General features: G+C 41.5%; 1 protein-coding gene across 1 annotated transcript in view; it reads right to left on the bottom strand.

Moving 5' to 3' along the window:
• Window positions 1-8407: 8407 nt before the first annotated feature.
• SORCS2 (sortilin related VPS10 domain containing receptor 2) overlaps window positions 8408-15928 on the bottom strand; it is a 265638-nt gene continuing 258117 nt past the window's right edge. Inside the window, exons 24-25 of the mRNA XM_036765080.1 lie at window positions 13107-13210; window positions 8408-9203 (exon numbers count right to left, since the gene is read on the bottom strand). Coding sequence (XP_036620975.1) covers window positions 9139-9203; window positions 13107-13210 — 169 coding nt within the window. The 3' untranslated portion in view covers window positions 8408-9138. The remainder of the gene's footprint in view (window positions 9204-13106; window positions 13211-15928) is intronic.

Raw genomic sequence — 15928 nt, 5'->3', positions numbered from 1 at the left:
TGATTTCTTCATCTGTAAAATTAGGGAGCCAAATGAGGCACTAAGGGCTCTTCTCATTCCAAAAGTTCAATGAACCTACCACAAACTGTGGCATCTGACTTGTGAAATCTCTCTCCACTCTTCTAATTCATCCAAGTTGCATTAACACAAACAAGTGGTTTCCCAAGTGTTCACACAACACGACAGAAACTCAGAGATAGTAAGGATCTATGCTAAACCAATCCTGTATTTATGAAGTTATGCTCTGGTATTGCTTAGTGTGGGCAGTATGAATTTGGGGGGGGCAAGGCAATTGGGGTTAAGTGACTTGCCCAAGGTCACACAGCTAGTAAATGTGTTAAGTGTATGAGGCTGAATTTGAACTCAGGTCCTCCTGACTCCAGGGCCGGTGCTCTACTCGCTGTGATGAATTTTAAATAAAAAAAAAACCTGAGGATTAAATCTCATCTCCATGCTGCTTAATACCTATGTAACCTAGGGAAAGTTACTTCCCCTATTCTGGGTTTCAGTAACTTCCTCTGTAAAATGAAGGGGTTGGATGATCTCTAAGGTTCTTTCTATCTAGAAAGTTTATGGTTCCCTGAATGCTCATCTTGGGTACAGGTAATGTCACATTTTTTTGTCCCTCACAGATCTCTTTCAACTTGTGGTCCACTTTATTTATTATGGAATTTTAGGTAGAACTAATGGCTTCCTAAATATAGACAAGTATGGCGTCTGCAAACCAGTGATTACTACTACTACTACTACTACTGTCACTACCACCACCACTACCACCTCTACTGCAACCTCTACTACAACCACTGCTGCTGCTGCTCCTCCTCCTCCTCCTCCCATCATTACTACTACTTGCATTTATATAGTGCTTCCAGGTTTGCAAAGCTCCTTATAAATATCTCATCCTCTCTTCCCAACTCTGGGAGGTATGGGCTATTATTATTCGCATTTTATTTGAGGAAACCTAGGCTAAGAGGTCAGATGACTTGCCAAGGGCCACATAGCTAGTTAGTTTCTGAGACATTGAAGATATTCTGAGAATTTGAACTTGAATCTTCTGGATTCTAAGCCCAAACATAGCTCTATCTAGCATGCGACCTAGCTGCTTCTAATGCAAACACATAAGCAGTTATCTATATTATACTGTAGTTAGAGGATGGGTGGACAACTCCCTCTGTTTTGTTTCCCTTGCTACTACATGCAAAATTCAGGATTGAATGAAATGCAGTTCTGACACATTGTGCCAATGTTTATGCTATAATCCCAATATTAGTCAGAAAGAACTGGTCCATATTAACTATTCCAAACAACAAATTGGCTTTCTGTCAATGGTAAGGTTTCACCTAGGAAGTTGAGATGCTAATATTGTGTGTGTGTGTGTGTGTGTGTGTATGTGTTTGAGTTGTTTTTCAAGCATGTTTGAGTCTTCATGACCCCTGCCCCCCCCCCACCCCATCTTGGCAAAGATACTGGAGGGGTTTGCCATTTCCTTCTCCTAGCTCATTTTACAGATGAGGAAATTGGGGCAAACATGGTTAAGTGACTTGCCCAGGATCACACAGCTAGTAAATGACTGAAGCTACATTTGAACTCAGTCCGAGCCCAGTGCGCCACCTAGCTGCCATGCTAATATTAACTTGCCTTTAATCTAGTAATATTGTTAGGATTTTCTGTTTGATGGCTTCATTGGATTTGGAGTTAGAATTCCTTAGTTTGAATCCCAGCTCTGTCACCGTCTGACCATATATAAATCACTTAAACTAAGCCTCGGTTTCTTCATCTGTAAAATGAGTTTGGTTGACTTACATGATTTGCAATGTGTTCTCACCCCCCATTCTCCAGTTATAAATCCTATTATCCTTGGTTATAGTCAAGAAGACTTTTTAATTCTCTTTAATCTTAGCGCCTTCTTTCTGAGATTATCTTCAATTTATCCTTTACATATCTTGCTTGTAACATAGTTGTTTGTATTTGTTCCCTCTCCTTGTTCTTCCCACCTCCCCCGCCCCGAACTAGCATGAGAACTCTGTGAGAGCAGGGACAATTTTTTGCATCCCCAGTGCTTAGCACATAGTAGGTACTTAATAAATGCTAGTTTACTGCCTGACACTAGCTAGAGGTTTTAGTTTTACCTATAACATATAAAAAGAAATATTATTGGATGGAGTGAATTTGATTTTTCCTAGTCTCTCAATCGATCTATACAGTCATGCCTTTGTATGCCCCCCATGTCTCCAATGTGTTTCCTCTTTACCTCCATCTTTGGAATCCTTTATTTCAAGACAGTTCAAGGGCAAACTCTTACAGAAGGCTTCTCTGGATCCCATCATCTGCTAACAGTGTTTTCCCCTCTTGAAAATTCTTTCTATTATTTTGTATAAATTTGGTCATTATTTATCTCCCAAGTAGCTAACCTGAGCTAAAATCGTAATCCTCGTAATTTTAGCCCAATTTCAACTTTTGTTCTAATTGTCTAGAAATACAACATAAATTTAATCCCTCTTCCAAAACTTCAAGTATTCTTATCTCTTCTCCCAATCATATCTTACCTATGTCTTCTTTTCTCTAGGCTAATAATCTCCAGTTCCTTTAACTGATGTCATAAGACACAATCCCTTGTCCTCTCTCTATCATGGGTTCTCTCCTCTGGATTTGTCAGGCTCTGGCAAGGGATTTGGGGGAGATTTTGCCAAGTCTTTCCAAAAGGCAGTTCTCTGAATTGGCTGTTCCAGATGGGATCTCATGAGGCAGAAGGCAGCTGGATTACCACCTGCCTCCCGAGAATTTCATTCATATAGCCTAAACCCCAATTAACCTTTTTTTTTTTGGACTGCCAATTGCCAAATGAGAATAATTTTATCTGAGAAAGTGCTTAAGTGATTTTCCTAAGGTCACATCTGTAGTGAGGATCAAGCGAGATTATAGATATGACATAGTAGATACTCGATATGAAATTGTACTTCAGAAAGGGTGAAATGCCATGCCATTTATAAGGTATTATTATTCTATGAATGAAAAATAGGTTTAAATGTTTCGCTTTTGTTCTAAGGCAGCTACAATCAGATCAAAAGCCCATTGGGAAGCTTGCTGGTATTGTATTTGGCTCAAAATAATGGACTTTCTGAGCTCCTTTGCTTTAAAGATTATTACTGGAGCCAGCCCTGGAAGATATCTTTGGTGAATGGTGGGGAGGAGATAAATGGGAATGAAGGGAAATTCCCTATCAAACCAATTAGGCCTTTCCTACTCCCTGGCAGAAGCCCTGCAGAGACTAGGGAAACTAGGATAGAAATTAGAGACCTCAAATGAACAGCGTGTTCAGTCTTATTTTTTTTCTCTTTTGTTCTCAGCATTTAGAGAAGGAGAATTGATTGAATTAAAAAGTCCTGTTCGGAGATTCTCTACTATGTGCTCCCATCACACAGGAAGAGGAGATCCAGCAGGGAGTTAGTTTCCTGTACAAATCTCATCCACTGATGGCCTCTAAGAGTAGAATGTGCTCAACTGAGACCTTGACACAGACAAAGGGAGGGAAGAATTTGAAGACTCTTTCAACTTCTCTGAGGTGCACTTGCTGCTGCCTTTGTTTCTATCCAAGAGACAGCTTGAAAAAAATACTCTGGCAATCACTTCAAGAAGAAAGTTTTCCTGCTGATAGTGGGTATGGAGTGGTGGTGGTTACCTGGCACAAAAGTAACTTGATCTTGGAAATTACATTATCTCAGTGAGGTCAAAGGCCAAGTTACTGAAGTACCTATTATGTAAAAGAACTAAACACTCAATTATAAAATGTTATTTTTCCGCTGCCAAGGCACAAATCACTTACTAGCTGTAACTCTTCTGGGACTCAGTTTCCTTCACTGTAAAATGAGGGATTGATTTTCCTATGTTCTACTGTGTCTCCTCCAGCTCTGACATTCTAAGTGGTTGTCTTTTTAGCCCTGACAATCTATATTCTGAGATCCTTCCATTCTATATTGCAAAGTCCTTTTTAGCTCTGACATTCTATTTTCTAGAGTTCCTTTTCATCTCTAATATTCTAAATTTTTAAGGTCCCTTCTTATCTATAAATTTCTAGGTTTGAAGGCTTCTCACGTTCCATACATGTTCTAAGATCATGTTCAACTCTGACATTAAATTTCTAAGGTCTCTTCAGCTTCTAACATTCTGTGTTCTAAGGTCCCTTTTGGCTCTTACATTCTGTGTTCTAAAGGCCTTTCTAGCTCCAGAGAATTCTAGGATTCTCTGAATCTAAAATTCAAAAGGAGAGCTAGGACTTAGTACCTTAGTACCACTTAAAAAGAAAGAGAGACCAAGTTTTGTTTGGCTTTATTTTAATTAAACTGCTTAAAATATTTACACATTCAAGTTCATTGTGTTTTCATGGTGTGTTCACGGGTAATTCATCCTAGAACTCAAGGTGGAGAAACTCATCAGCGATTTTAAAGTTCTTTTTTTATTGTTGCGATCACAATTTTCCCAGCTTTCTTCTTTCATGAGGAGGCAGACATACAACTGTGGTGTCATTTGGCTTTGATAGTGGAGTTGGGATATCTATAGTGGATGTCTAAGCATCTATAAAGTACGTATAGGTATTTTTCTAGCTCCATGTATGTAAGCGTATAGAACGACAAAACAAAGAAAATAACAAGATTTTTTAACAAGTTATTACAATTGAAATATCAGAAAAATCATTGAATCTTGAAGCTGCCAGGGATATGGAAGAGGAAATATACAATTGATAAAGACAAAACATCAGTTAAGGAGTATGAAGAGTTTATGTCTCCTCCTGTCAATCTACAGAACCCAGTGAATGTCCTTCCAGGAAGAAAAAACAAACAAACCAAAAAATATCACTTTTTGTATTCTGCTGTCTTAGACATGGGTTCTAGCTTTCCACTCTGTCACTGACTAGCTGCATGACCTTTTATAAGTCATTGTGTCTCTCTCTAAGCCCCCATCTGTCAAACAGGATAATAATACCAGCTCTACTTATTTGAGACCAACTATTTTTATTTTTTGAGGGGGGAAGGCAGGGCAATTGGGGTTAAGTGACTTGGCCAAGGTGACACAGCTAGTATACGTGTCAAGTATCTGAGGCCAGATTTGAAGCCAGGTCCTCCTGACTCAAGGCCAGTGCTGTACTCACTGTGCCACCTAGCTGCCCCAATTTTAGACCAACTTGAAAAGAAGAGATGTAAGACATGTAAGAGAAGACTTGTAGTAGGAAGACTTGGCCTTCAAATCCTGGCTCTGCTACTTTGTGACCTTGAGCCAGTCACTCCCTTTCCTGGGTCTCAGTTTCCTCATCTGAAAAATCTCTCTGTGTGTATACACCCTGTTTTCTCTAATACCATTCCCCTTCGAGCCTCCATGATGGATCAGTAGCTGGAAATCTGATTGCCATTTTCTATGTCAGTATGAACAAAGTTAGACTTCCAAAGGAGTAGGTCCAACATAATATAACAGAAAAAGCCCAGGAACTGGAGTCCAAGGACATGAGGTTCAAATCTTCTGCCACTTGCTAGCTATATGAGCTTACACCCTCATTCTTGGGGGCCTCAGTTTCTTTTTCTGTTGAAAGGTATGGGAAGAGTTTGAACTAGATGATCTCGAAGATTCCTTACAGTTCTAAATTTCATGATCCCGAGATCACGTAACACTACCACTTAGGGTAGTAGCCTCTTATGACATGTAGAATTTCAGGAAAGCTGATGGAGATGGCCATTTTCCAGAATGATATACATGGAAACTTATGCTCTACACACTCAAAGTTTTTGGGGACTCTCTGTACTCTCCCCTGCCATTAGGCTGTGCTTTATAAAGGTACCCATATTCTGGAATGGAGGAAGCCCCACACGTGTGGTTCACTGGGTAAAGCCACACTGCTTCATGGCATGGTAGAAAGAATCATGGGTTTGGTTTCAGATCTGGCTCCTTACAAGTTGTGTGATTTTGAGGAATTCATCTAGGCCTCAGTTTCTTCTGCCATAAAATAGGGCTGGTATGGATGGAGTAGATAATCTTTTGAAGGACATTTCCTGCTCTAAATTTATTGCCCTGTGATTGGAACTCTGTATGATATAGGGAAGAACTAACAAGAGACAGAGGAAGACTTCTAAAACATTTCAATTAATTAAGCATTTTCTTGCTTGGTGTTCTCAAGGAAGGCTTGATATTTTCCCCTTTGTTGGCAGATGGACGGTGCATCAGCCCTAGAATCAGAAGACCTGAGTTCTAGCTTGATCGTTTTCTAACTTTGCTACTTCATCACCTTTTGGCTTACCTCTCAGGGCCCTAGGGAACTTTCTAAGGCCACAGTTTGCAGAGCAGCTACTGATCTGTATCGGCAGAAGAAATGTCCTCACCAGGAATTACCCATGCTAATGAGTCCAGATTGATCACGAGTATCGGGTGATTTCTAAAGGAGGCCCCCTTCAGATCTAGAATGGTTATTTGGTGAAGACCTCAAGTCAGATTCTCTCCCTCATTTCTATTTCCTGGCTCACATGGCATCCTTCAAATCTCTGCTAACATCCTACCTTACATAAGGCATTCCTTCTGAATGCTAGTGCCCTCCCCGGGAGATTATCCACATCCCCAGATTTCTTTCCATACACTTTGTTTGTATGTAGTTATTTGCATGGTGCTTCCATTTGATTGTGAGAACCTTGACAGCAAGACTGTTTGCTTTTCTTTGTGTCTTCAGTGGTTGGCACTAATGCCTCTTGACTTGAGTGGCCCCATTTTCTTGTTGAGCTAGTGTCTCTAATTCTAGGCAATGGTGCTGTGCTGTCTCATGATCTGGGGCTCCTTAACTGCCCGGGCTACTGAAGTTGAGCCATTGTCCACGCAGACACTAAACCGTGTCGGTATCTTTTAGAGGTAAGTTCCTTTAAAAGATCCACTGTCTTGCCCTATAGAAAAACTACTGGGAGGGGGTCACATGGAGAAAGAGTGCCACCCTGTGGTTGCATGGAGGAAGAGCAGCCCGGGTAGCACATTCTGTCCTGTGGTCTTAGTGGCCCCTGTGGGAAGAGGCTGGTCAGCCTTGGCTTTTAGAGGAAGAGCTGCAACCAGAAGAAGCCCACAGAGGGTCGCCTTAGGCATTAGGAAGAGCACCTCCAGAATCCCGAGATAGAGAGACAGTAGGTGCGGTGGCGTGGAGAGAGGGCTGGACTTGTTCTCAAAAGAGACCCGTCTTAGCATCCCTGCTCAAACATTTACTAGCTGTGTGACCCTGGGGAAGGCAATTAACCCCTCAAAGCCTCGGTTTCCTCATCTGTAAAATGAGATCTCATAAATCCATACTGATGATCTCACTGGGTTGTTGTGCGAAAGGTGCTTTGTAAACCTTAAAGCGCTATAGAAATGTGAGTTATTACTGTTATTGTTTATTATTATTTTCATCTGCTGTTGCTTTGACAAATATAGGGGGTAGGGGAGGAGGGCTAAGCTCAAGCTTAGGCAGCCTGTGTGGCCCTACCATAAAAATAGAAAGTTAAAAAAAATACCCCAAAAGCTACTCAAAGAAGTATTTACATTATCTGACTTTTAAAAAGAGGAAAGAGGAAGGGTGATGGGGGAAGAAGGGGCTGGGGGGAACCCTTAGTGGCCATGGCTGGTGGGGGTGGGGTGCTCTCTGGGGCTGCTTACACTGGATACCGAGCTGCTGTGCCTGGGAAGCAAAGCGTCTCCCCAGCCTGGAGGGGTTCCCAGCTTCACCCATCCTTTAGGGCGACAGGACCTGGGGAAAGCACTTTGTAAACCTTCGTGACAAATTGCTATAGACATGTGGGTGGTTGATAACAGGTAGATGTGTAGGGAAGGTAGCTCTTGACCTGGAGATAAAAGACCTAGGTTGAAGTCTCAGCTCTGACACTTGCTAGAAAGTCACTTCCCTTCCTTGGCTTTCATCTTCCTCATTTGTACAATCAGGGGTTGGACTAAGTTATCTATCGAGGACCTGGTAAGGTGTAAATGCTATGTTACTAGAGTGGGCATTTGTTTACTTGTTTGTTCAGTCATTTCTGTCATATCCGACTCTTTGTGACCCCATCTGGGGTTTTCTTGGCAAAGATACTGGAGTGGCTTGCCATTTCCTTCTCCAGCTCATTTGACAGATGAGGAAACTGAGGCAAACATGATTAAGTGACTTGCCCAGGGTTACACAGCTAGTAAGTATCTGAGACCGGATTTGAACTCAGGTCTTCCTGACTGCAGGGCTGGCGCTCTGTCCACTGTGCCACCTAGCTGCCCCTTTGATACTAGGGGTGGTATAGTGAAAATAAAAGCACTGGACCTGGACTCTAGAGATTTGGGTTCAAGTCCTGATTCCAAACCTTATTAGCTATGAGAGCTTGAGCAAGTGACATCTGTCTGAGCCCCAGTTTCTTCATGTATAAAATGAAGATACATGTTTTATTTTATGAGATTATTGGGAGAAGAGCCCTTTTGAAACTTCAAAGTATAGGGTAAATGGGAGTTGTTAGTGTTTGGACTTCAACTAGGGTTTATTTCCCTGCTTAAGAGCAAGAAATCCCAGGAGTTTAAGGAAACTCACCACTTTAGGATAGAGCTGATGAGGAAGAAGAAGCTAGCCAAGGTGGGGTTGTACTCCTGGGGAGCAGGAGGACTCCGGTTTTCTCTTAGGTACTCTGAGTGTCAAACTAGCAGGGAGGGATTTCACAACCCTAAGCGCAGCCTCTTTCTGGGCCTTTCCTCCGCTGCTAAAGATTTCCAATTAGGCCTTTGAGACTACCTGCCAATGATAAGGGTCATTAGGCATAAAAGATAGCAGAACAAATGCACAAATATTAGGAGGAAGTGAACACCAGGGGAGGGAGTCTGGGGAGTGCCGTGGGCTGCATGTATGTCTCTGCTCAAAAAGTTTGTGTTTGAGTTGGTGCGGGCTTGAAGTCCATCCAGTGAACACGAGGTGAGATGTGTCCTGTTTCAGATGGGGACCATCAGCAAGGACCATTCTTCTGGGCATCTTTTTCAGGGATATCCTTTTCCAACATCAGTTATAGCCATGCTTGCCATTCTGTGACCTCCCCACGGTAGGGGATGAAGGGGGGGGGAGGGGGAAACAAAACAAGACAGAGAAGAGTCTTCCATGTTTGTGTCCAACTGCAAACATCAGCTAACCAGATAGCTGTGCATCTCTCGAGAGTTGATGCTCAGAACCACGCCTGAGTGATTACCTGGGAAGACACAAAATACGGCACAGATATGTGGGTTAGCATGCTCACTTCAGCAGGGCCAACCCAGGGGGTGACGCACAGAGACAATGGCATTGGCAAACAAGCTCAGGTGAATGTGGAATGGCTATGTGGTTGTACCTACTGTGTGCTTGGGCTTCTGGGGGAGGGTTCTTAAAGATTGTAGTGAACCTGTGGTGGGTCTCTAATGTTCCTGTTTCAGTGACTGCCTAAGATGACTCTTGGTGCCTTTAAAGGTGTGATAATCTCTCAAAGGGAGCAGGTGAGGGGGAAGAGTGGGACGGGAAGCCTCCGTCCAACATGCCACTGACCTGTGACTGGGCAGTGACTGGCATCGGCAATAAGGGGATTCGGTGGCCACTCAAGCTTCCCCCTCTCTCAGAAGAGGTCACTGCAAGGCAAGAGCGTGGAGAGGTCCCAAGGTGGGGGGTGGCGAGAAAGGAGGCAACATAACATATATAGAAAATAGAATAAATGACTGGGTGAATCTGGAAGACTGGTTCTGTAAGAGTCCAAAGTTACAAGAGGAAAGAGAACAACAGAAAACTTGTTGAACAAGTCTGCCATTTTCTAGCTTGGGCAAGTTTTGGAAAATCAGGAAGGTGCACTAGGATCTTGACTGTCCCTCCCAGCTCTAAAATTCTATGATCTGAAGAATTTAAGTTCTAGGGGAAAATAACTACTAGGAGGCTGGGTGATTGTCCCCCCTCTCTCAGTCTGTGTAGGCTTGGACATGGCCCTGAACTGGGACCCTCATCTGCTTCACCTGCAAAATGAGGATAATAATGCCTTTTTTGTTTGGAGGCGGGATCAGATGGCTTCATAGAACTTCAGAGATGTAAGAGACCTCAGCCCCCATTTGACTTCCCAAATCATCTACCCTACTGCATAGCATAGAAGTTGACCTCCCCTTGGAGATCTTCAAACTAACTCTCCTTTGGAGTAATAATATTTGTCTTGAGGCCCCTTCCAGCTCTAAGGTCTAGGATTCTTTCTCTAATTTTTCAGAGTCAGTGGGAATTTCCTTGACAATGAGATGTGAGTTAGCTCATCATCTTAGATAAGTCAACAATGTATCAGGAACTCCACCAGTTCCCTCTGTCTTCCTAGCTCCAGACCCAAGTCTGTCTTCCTATATGCAAGGAATGGAGTGTACAGAGATGCTCCAGATCATAACAACCAAGAAAGAAAGGGAATGAAAAAGGAGGTGAGGTTCTGGAGGTGAGGTGGACTTTGACATAGTCATAGTGGCTACTGCAGCTCAGAGGATCAAAAATGAGGTGGGGGGGCTGTCCTTTGACCCCTACTTTGTCATGGACTGTGTCAAAATCCTTCAAGCACTAAGTATTAGGCTGCTTTAGGAAGACTCTTCCTAACAGACTATTGTGGGGCCTCAAGCATGGGGCCTCCTTCCACAGACAAGGTTCTTATATGGGGAGGGGGCTTGGCCAATATTGGTAGGGGTGGGCAATTAATTAGGGGTAAAACCCTCTTTTTCAATTTCTTCCAGACCCAATAAATGGGAACCACACTGGATAGGGGAAGGAAACTTGCATCTCTCTGGGAGCCAGAAGTCAGAATTCTAGTCCTTGCTTGGCTACTGACTCACTTTGTGAAAGCAGCTGCTTTCCTCTGCAGGGCTTTTGTTTCTTTCTCTGTAAAGTAAGGGAATTAGATTGGATCTCAAAGGTTCCTTCCAGCTTTCATATCCTGTGGCCTGCAAGAAGGCTAGCAGGGATCTCAGAACATAAAGTAGGATAAAGGCAATAGAATATGTGTTTTTTTTTTGATTTGGTTTTAACCTGGCATTGACAGACTCAGGGTTAGATTTCACAGGGTCTGTGAACTTAGATGAAACAAAATGAAATCTTTATATTAATATAATTGGTTCCTTTGAAATTCCATGTATATTATGCTTTTGAAAACCTTCTCAGAAGGGATCAATAGATTTTACCAGACTACTAAAGAGGTCCATGACTAAAAAATGGTTAAGACCCCCTAAATACATTAGAGTAAAAAATGTTGGAACTGGGAGGCACCCTAGACTACACAGATTGCTAAAGCTGGGAGGGCCATTAGAATAATACCTCACCTTCAAAGAGAGTTTCAAGGCTTATGAAGTATTTTTCTCATCACAACCCTGTGACATAGATGGTGCAAATGTTGTAGCCTCTTATTTTGGGCGAGAAATCTGAAGCTCAGACAGGTTCAGTGACTTATCCAAGGTCATACAGACAGTAAGTGGCAGAATCCAGGGTCATATCCAAACCTTCTGGCTCCCAGCCCAATGTTCTTCCCTCTACACCCCACTGCCCAGCTGCCTTTGCCAACAGGATGGTCATATCCAATGCATGGATGCTTAAAGGGAAGAATGAATCTTTAAGGGCCATTTGGTGAGAAAAATCAAGAAATGGTCTGTGGGACTAGTATTCAAATTGGTTCATTTCCATATAATGAATTGGACAGAATTTAACTGGAAATTCTCTGCACATAAGTCAGCCAGAGGGGGAAGGAGAAGGATTAGACACAGGAAAAAGGACTTGAGGAAATAGCCTGTCTTCCATAAGTAAGATGAGTGGAGTTTTCATCAGGATTTCTGAGCATCACTTTCTTCATCTATAAAGTGAGTGGATCAGACTTGATGAATTTATAAGGCCTTCCCCCCTTCTTTTCTTTCTAAATCTTAGGATTTAGGATCTTTGTAGGAAGTTTGTCAGGAAGAGCAAGACAATCGGTATCTACTTTGTCGTCATCGTTCAAGAAACGAGTTCGGCATGGTGGAAAGAACACCGGCCTGGGAATCAGAAGCCTAAACTCCAGCCAAAATTTCCCTTGTTGCTAGCTGTGTGACCTACTTGGGCTGAGTCATTTAACTGTATTGAGCCTCAATTTTCTCATCAGTTAAATGGGGCCATCAGATTAAATGTTTGTCCATCCTCACTTGGGGCCTCAATCTCCTCATTGTAAATGGGGCCAATGCTTGCTCTTTCTCACAGGGCTGCCTCAAAGCTCTGATGAAATAAGGTGTGTAAACTACATTTGAAATGGAAACTGTGATTTACTCATGTTGAGATTTTAGGTCTTCTGCATGGGTGCCTTCCAGGAAACTCCTACGTTTACACATTTGGCAGAAATGTAGGAAATTCTGATGTCAGCAGAAACACAAAAGGTTAGAATTGCAAGGTACTTCAGATGTCTAGTTAGATTCCTCCCTGAGCAGGAAATCTGATAGAATGGAAGTTCCCTGAAGGCAGAGGCTCATTGAATGATGGATAACAAGTGGTTCACTGGAACACTTTTCACCATGGGATGCTGTGTAGTAGAAAGAGCCCTGGATTTTGAGTGAGAAAACCTGGCTCTGCTCTTTTTAATCCATACGGCAAGACATTCCCCACTCTACAATCCTTAGGTTTTATTATCTGTAAAATGGGTAGGCCGAACCACCTGATTTCTAGGGTCCCTTCTGTGTCTAAATCCTGAGATCCTTAAAACTCACCTACTTGCCAAAACAGCCACAAGATTCTCTGCTGGCAGATATGTTTCTGTCCCCTTCTCACAGTCCTGCTATTGTCATGTGACTCATTTCCCACATGTGGGGTTCTCAGGGGTCTAAGGTGTTTAAGTCATGAAACTGATTCCTTCTCCCTTCCCCTAGCAAAAATGGTCAAGGGTCAACATGTTCCATTGATATCAACCTCTAGCAGCTGAGTAAAAAATTGAGGAAGGGTTAAATGTAGGAAAGGGTGCTTGTTTCCCCTCCCCCAAGAGAGTTTTTAAAGGGAAAAATTATTTTGTACTCAGCGAAAGGTGAATAAAGGAAGGTGAAGTTACCTCTGGTGTTACCTAGGGTTTGGGAATCCACATCATCATCTATAAACTCCTCACCCTGGATGACGTTCTGTGTGTCCTCGCTGTGGTTGACTGGGCTGGTCATCTCCTGTTCCTTTTCGTTGTGCATCTGGGCATAGACAGTTCTGCCGGGTAGTTTCCTGAGGCAGAGAAGAAAAAGATATAGAAATGTATCTCACTGACATATGTAAAGCATTCTGAAAACTACAAGTGCTTCCTAAACTTGAACTACATATTGAAAATTATTGGTATTACTCAACTATTAAAAACATCAGTGATTTATTATTAACATGGGCATTTCCCATACCAAACTCATGCATGGCTTAATAGAGAAGGGAGTTGCTATGCCATGTTGCCTCCCTCTTGATGGCGGTGATGATGGGTAGGTAGGGATGGTGGGGGTGATGGCAGCGGTGATCTCAAATAATGTCACCAAATTCCGATCTTGGCATATTCTCTGACCTAAAATGAATTTAGATCCCAGATCACGTGGTTCAAGAGAAGGAGGGAAAATGTTGTGGGACCCTCTCCTTTGTTGGGGTATATTAAATATAGCATGGCCACTAGATGGCACAGCGGGGGCCGTGGAGTCAGGAGGACCTGAGTTCAACTATAACTTCAGATTCTTGTTAGCTGTGTGACCCTGGGCTGGTCGCTTAACACTATTTGACTCAGTTTCCTCATCTATAAAATGAGCTGGTGAAGGAAATGGCAAACCACTCCCATATCTTTGCCAAGAAAACCCCAAATAGGGTCACAAAGATGACTGAAATGACTAAACAACATAACAACAACATTAAATTTGGTAATTTAGGAATGATATTGATTACATTTTTGCAGTACTTTAAAGTTTAGGAAGTATTTTTCTTAGAATAACCTCATGAGTTGAGAGGGACAGGTATCATCATTTCCACTTAATGGATGAGGGAATGGAGGCCCTGAGGGGTGAAACTATTTGTCCAGGGTTACACATCTAGTCAAATTTCTGAGCTTAGGAATGAAATGAGAGCACCCTCCTGATACCAAGTCCTATGCCCTATTAAGCCCTCTTCAGATTGCAGATCACCCAGATTGCATCCATATGCAGATTAGTCTAGAAACATGAGCAAAAGTGTTATTCGTTGTATTTATAGTAGAAATAATATTGAGTTGGATGTCAAAAGATTGGGGTTTTGTTCACCTCCATAATACTTTCTAGCTACCATTTGTGCTGTCTTCCCCATCAAAATGTAAACTGGTTGAAGGCAGGGAATGTCTTGCTTTGTTATATTTGTATCCTGACTGATTGGCACGGTGCTTGGCTCAAAGCCAGACTAGATTCATATCAACGTGTCTAAAGATCACTGAGAATTAAGGAGTTGAGATTAAAATTGTGAAAGGATGAGATCAGAAAGCATTTTTTTGTACAAGTCTTGTGTATGCTTTGGGAGGTTGTTCCCCAGATATTTTATACACTTTTGTAGTTATTTGGAATGCAATTTCCCTTTCCATTCTTGCTTTTTGTGTTTTGTTATTGTTATATAGAAAGGCTGTGGATATTGGAAAATTTATTTTGTAGCCTGCAACTTTGCCGAGGCTATTAATTGTCTCAATTAGTATCTTTGCTGATTCCCTAGGTTGTTCCAAGTATACCATCATATCATCAGCAAATAGAGATAATTTTATCTCTTTCCTATCTTGATGATTTTAATTTCTCTCTTGTTGCTGCAGCTAGCATTTCTAGAACTATATCAAATAATAGTGGGGAGTTGCTTTGCTCCCTTTTTTTCCCTTAGGAAAAGATTGTAGTGTATCCCCTTTGCACATAATCATTGTTTTTGGTTTTAGATAGAGCCTTTTTATTTAAAGATAAAAGGACTCTCTATGTCTATACTCTCACATGTCTATATGTTTAACTAGATGTGTAACCCTGAACAAATAATTTCACCCCTCAGGGCCTCCATTCCCTCATCCATTAAATAGAAATAAACATACCTGTCCTCAACTCAGGAGGTATACTGGTTCTTATCATAAAAGAGTACTGTACTCTGTTAAAGGCCTTTTCTGTACCTATTGAGATAATCATGTGGTTTCGGATGATTTGGTTTTTAATATGCTTAATAATGTTGTTTTCCTAATGCTGAACCAGCCTTGCATCCCCAATATAAGTCACAGTAGGTTATAAGGAATGATTTCTTTGATAAATTGCTGTAGTCCAACAGAATTTTGTTTAAAAAAATTTTGAATCAATATTCATCAGTGATGTCGACCTACAGTTTTCCTTCTGTGTTGCATCTCTCCCTGGTATTTATGTATTAGGACTGTGCTTGTTTCAACAGGATTCTAGTAGGGTGCTAAGCTTTCTTAATTCTTTTAATTTTTAAATTTTCTTAATTCTTTAAAGAATAATTTGTGAATTATGGGTACTAATTTTCCTTTAAAACTTTGATACAATTGTCCTGTGAATCCATCAGGACCAGGGATTCTTTTCTTTGGTGCTTCCCTTCCTTTTCTGAAATTGGGTTATTTTAGATCTCTATCTGATCTGGTAGTTTGGGAATTTTCTACTCTTGACAGTATTTCCTTATTTCTTTTGTGTTCTCAGCTTTGTTAGCATCTAACTGTGCATAATAGCTTCTGATTATTCTATTTCTTCTCTTTATTTCTTTTGTTGTGATATCATCTTTGTTCGCTTGCCCTCTTCCTTTTAATCAAATTAGCTAAAAGATCTGTTGATTTTATTAGTCTTTTCAAAGAACCAGCTTTTAATTTTATTTATCACTTTATAGGTTTTTGTTTCCAATTTATCTATTTTTATATAATTTTTAATATCTCTCCTTTTATTTTAGGTTTATTTGTTAGCTTTCCAATATTTTAAA

The sequence above is a fragment of the Trichosurus vulpecula genome, chromosome 6 (genome assembly GCF_011100635.1).
Source record: "Trichosurus vulpecula isolate mTriVul1 chromosome 6, mTriVul1.pri, whole genome shotgun sequence".
Classification (NCBI taxonomy): Eukaryota; Metazoa; Chordata; class Mammalia; order Diprotodontia; family Phalangeridae; genus Trichosurus; species Trichosurus vulpecula.
This window is presented reverse-complemented; position numbering and strand designations above follow the sequence as displayed.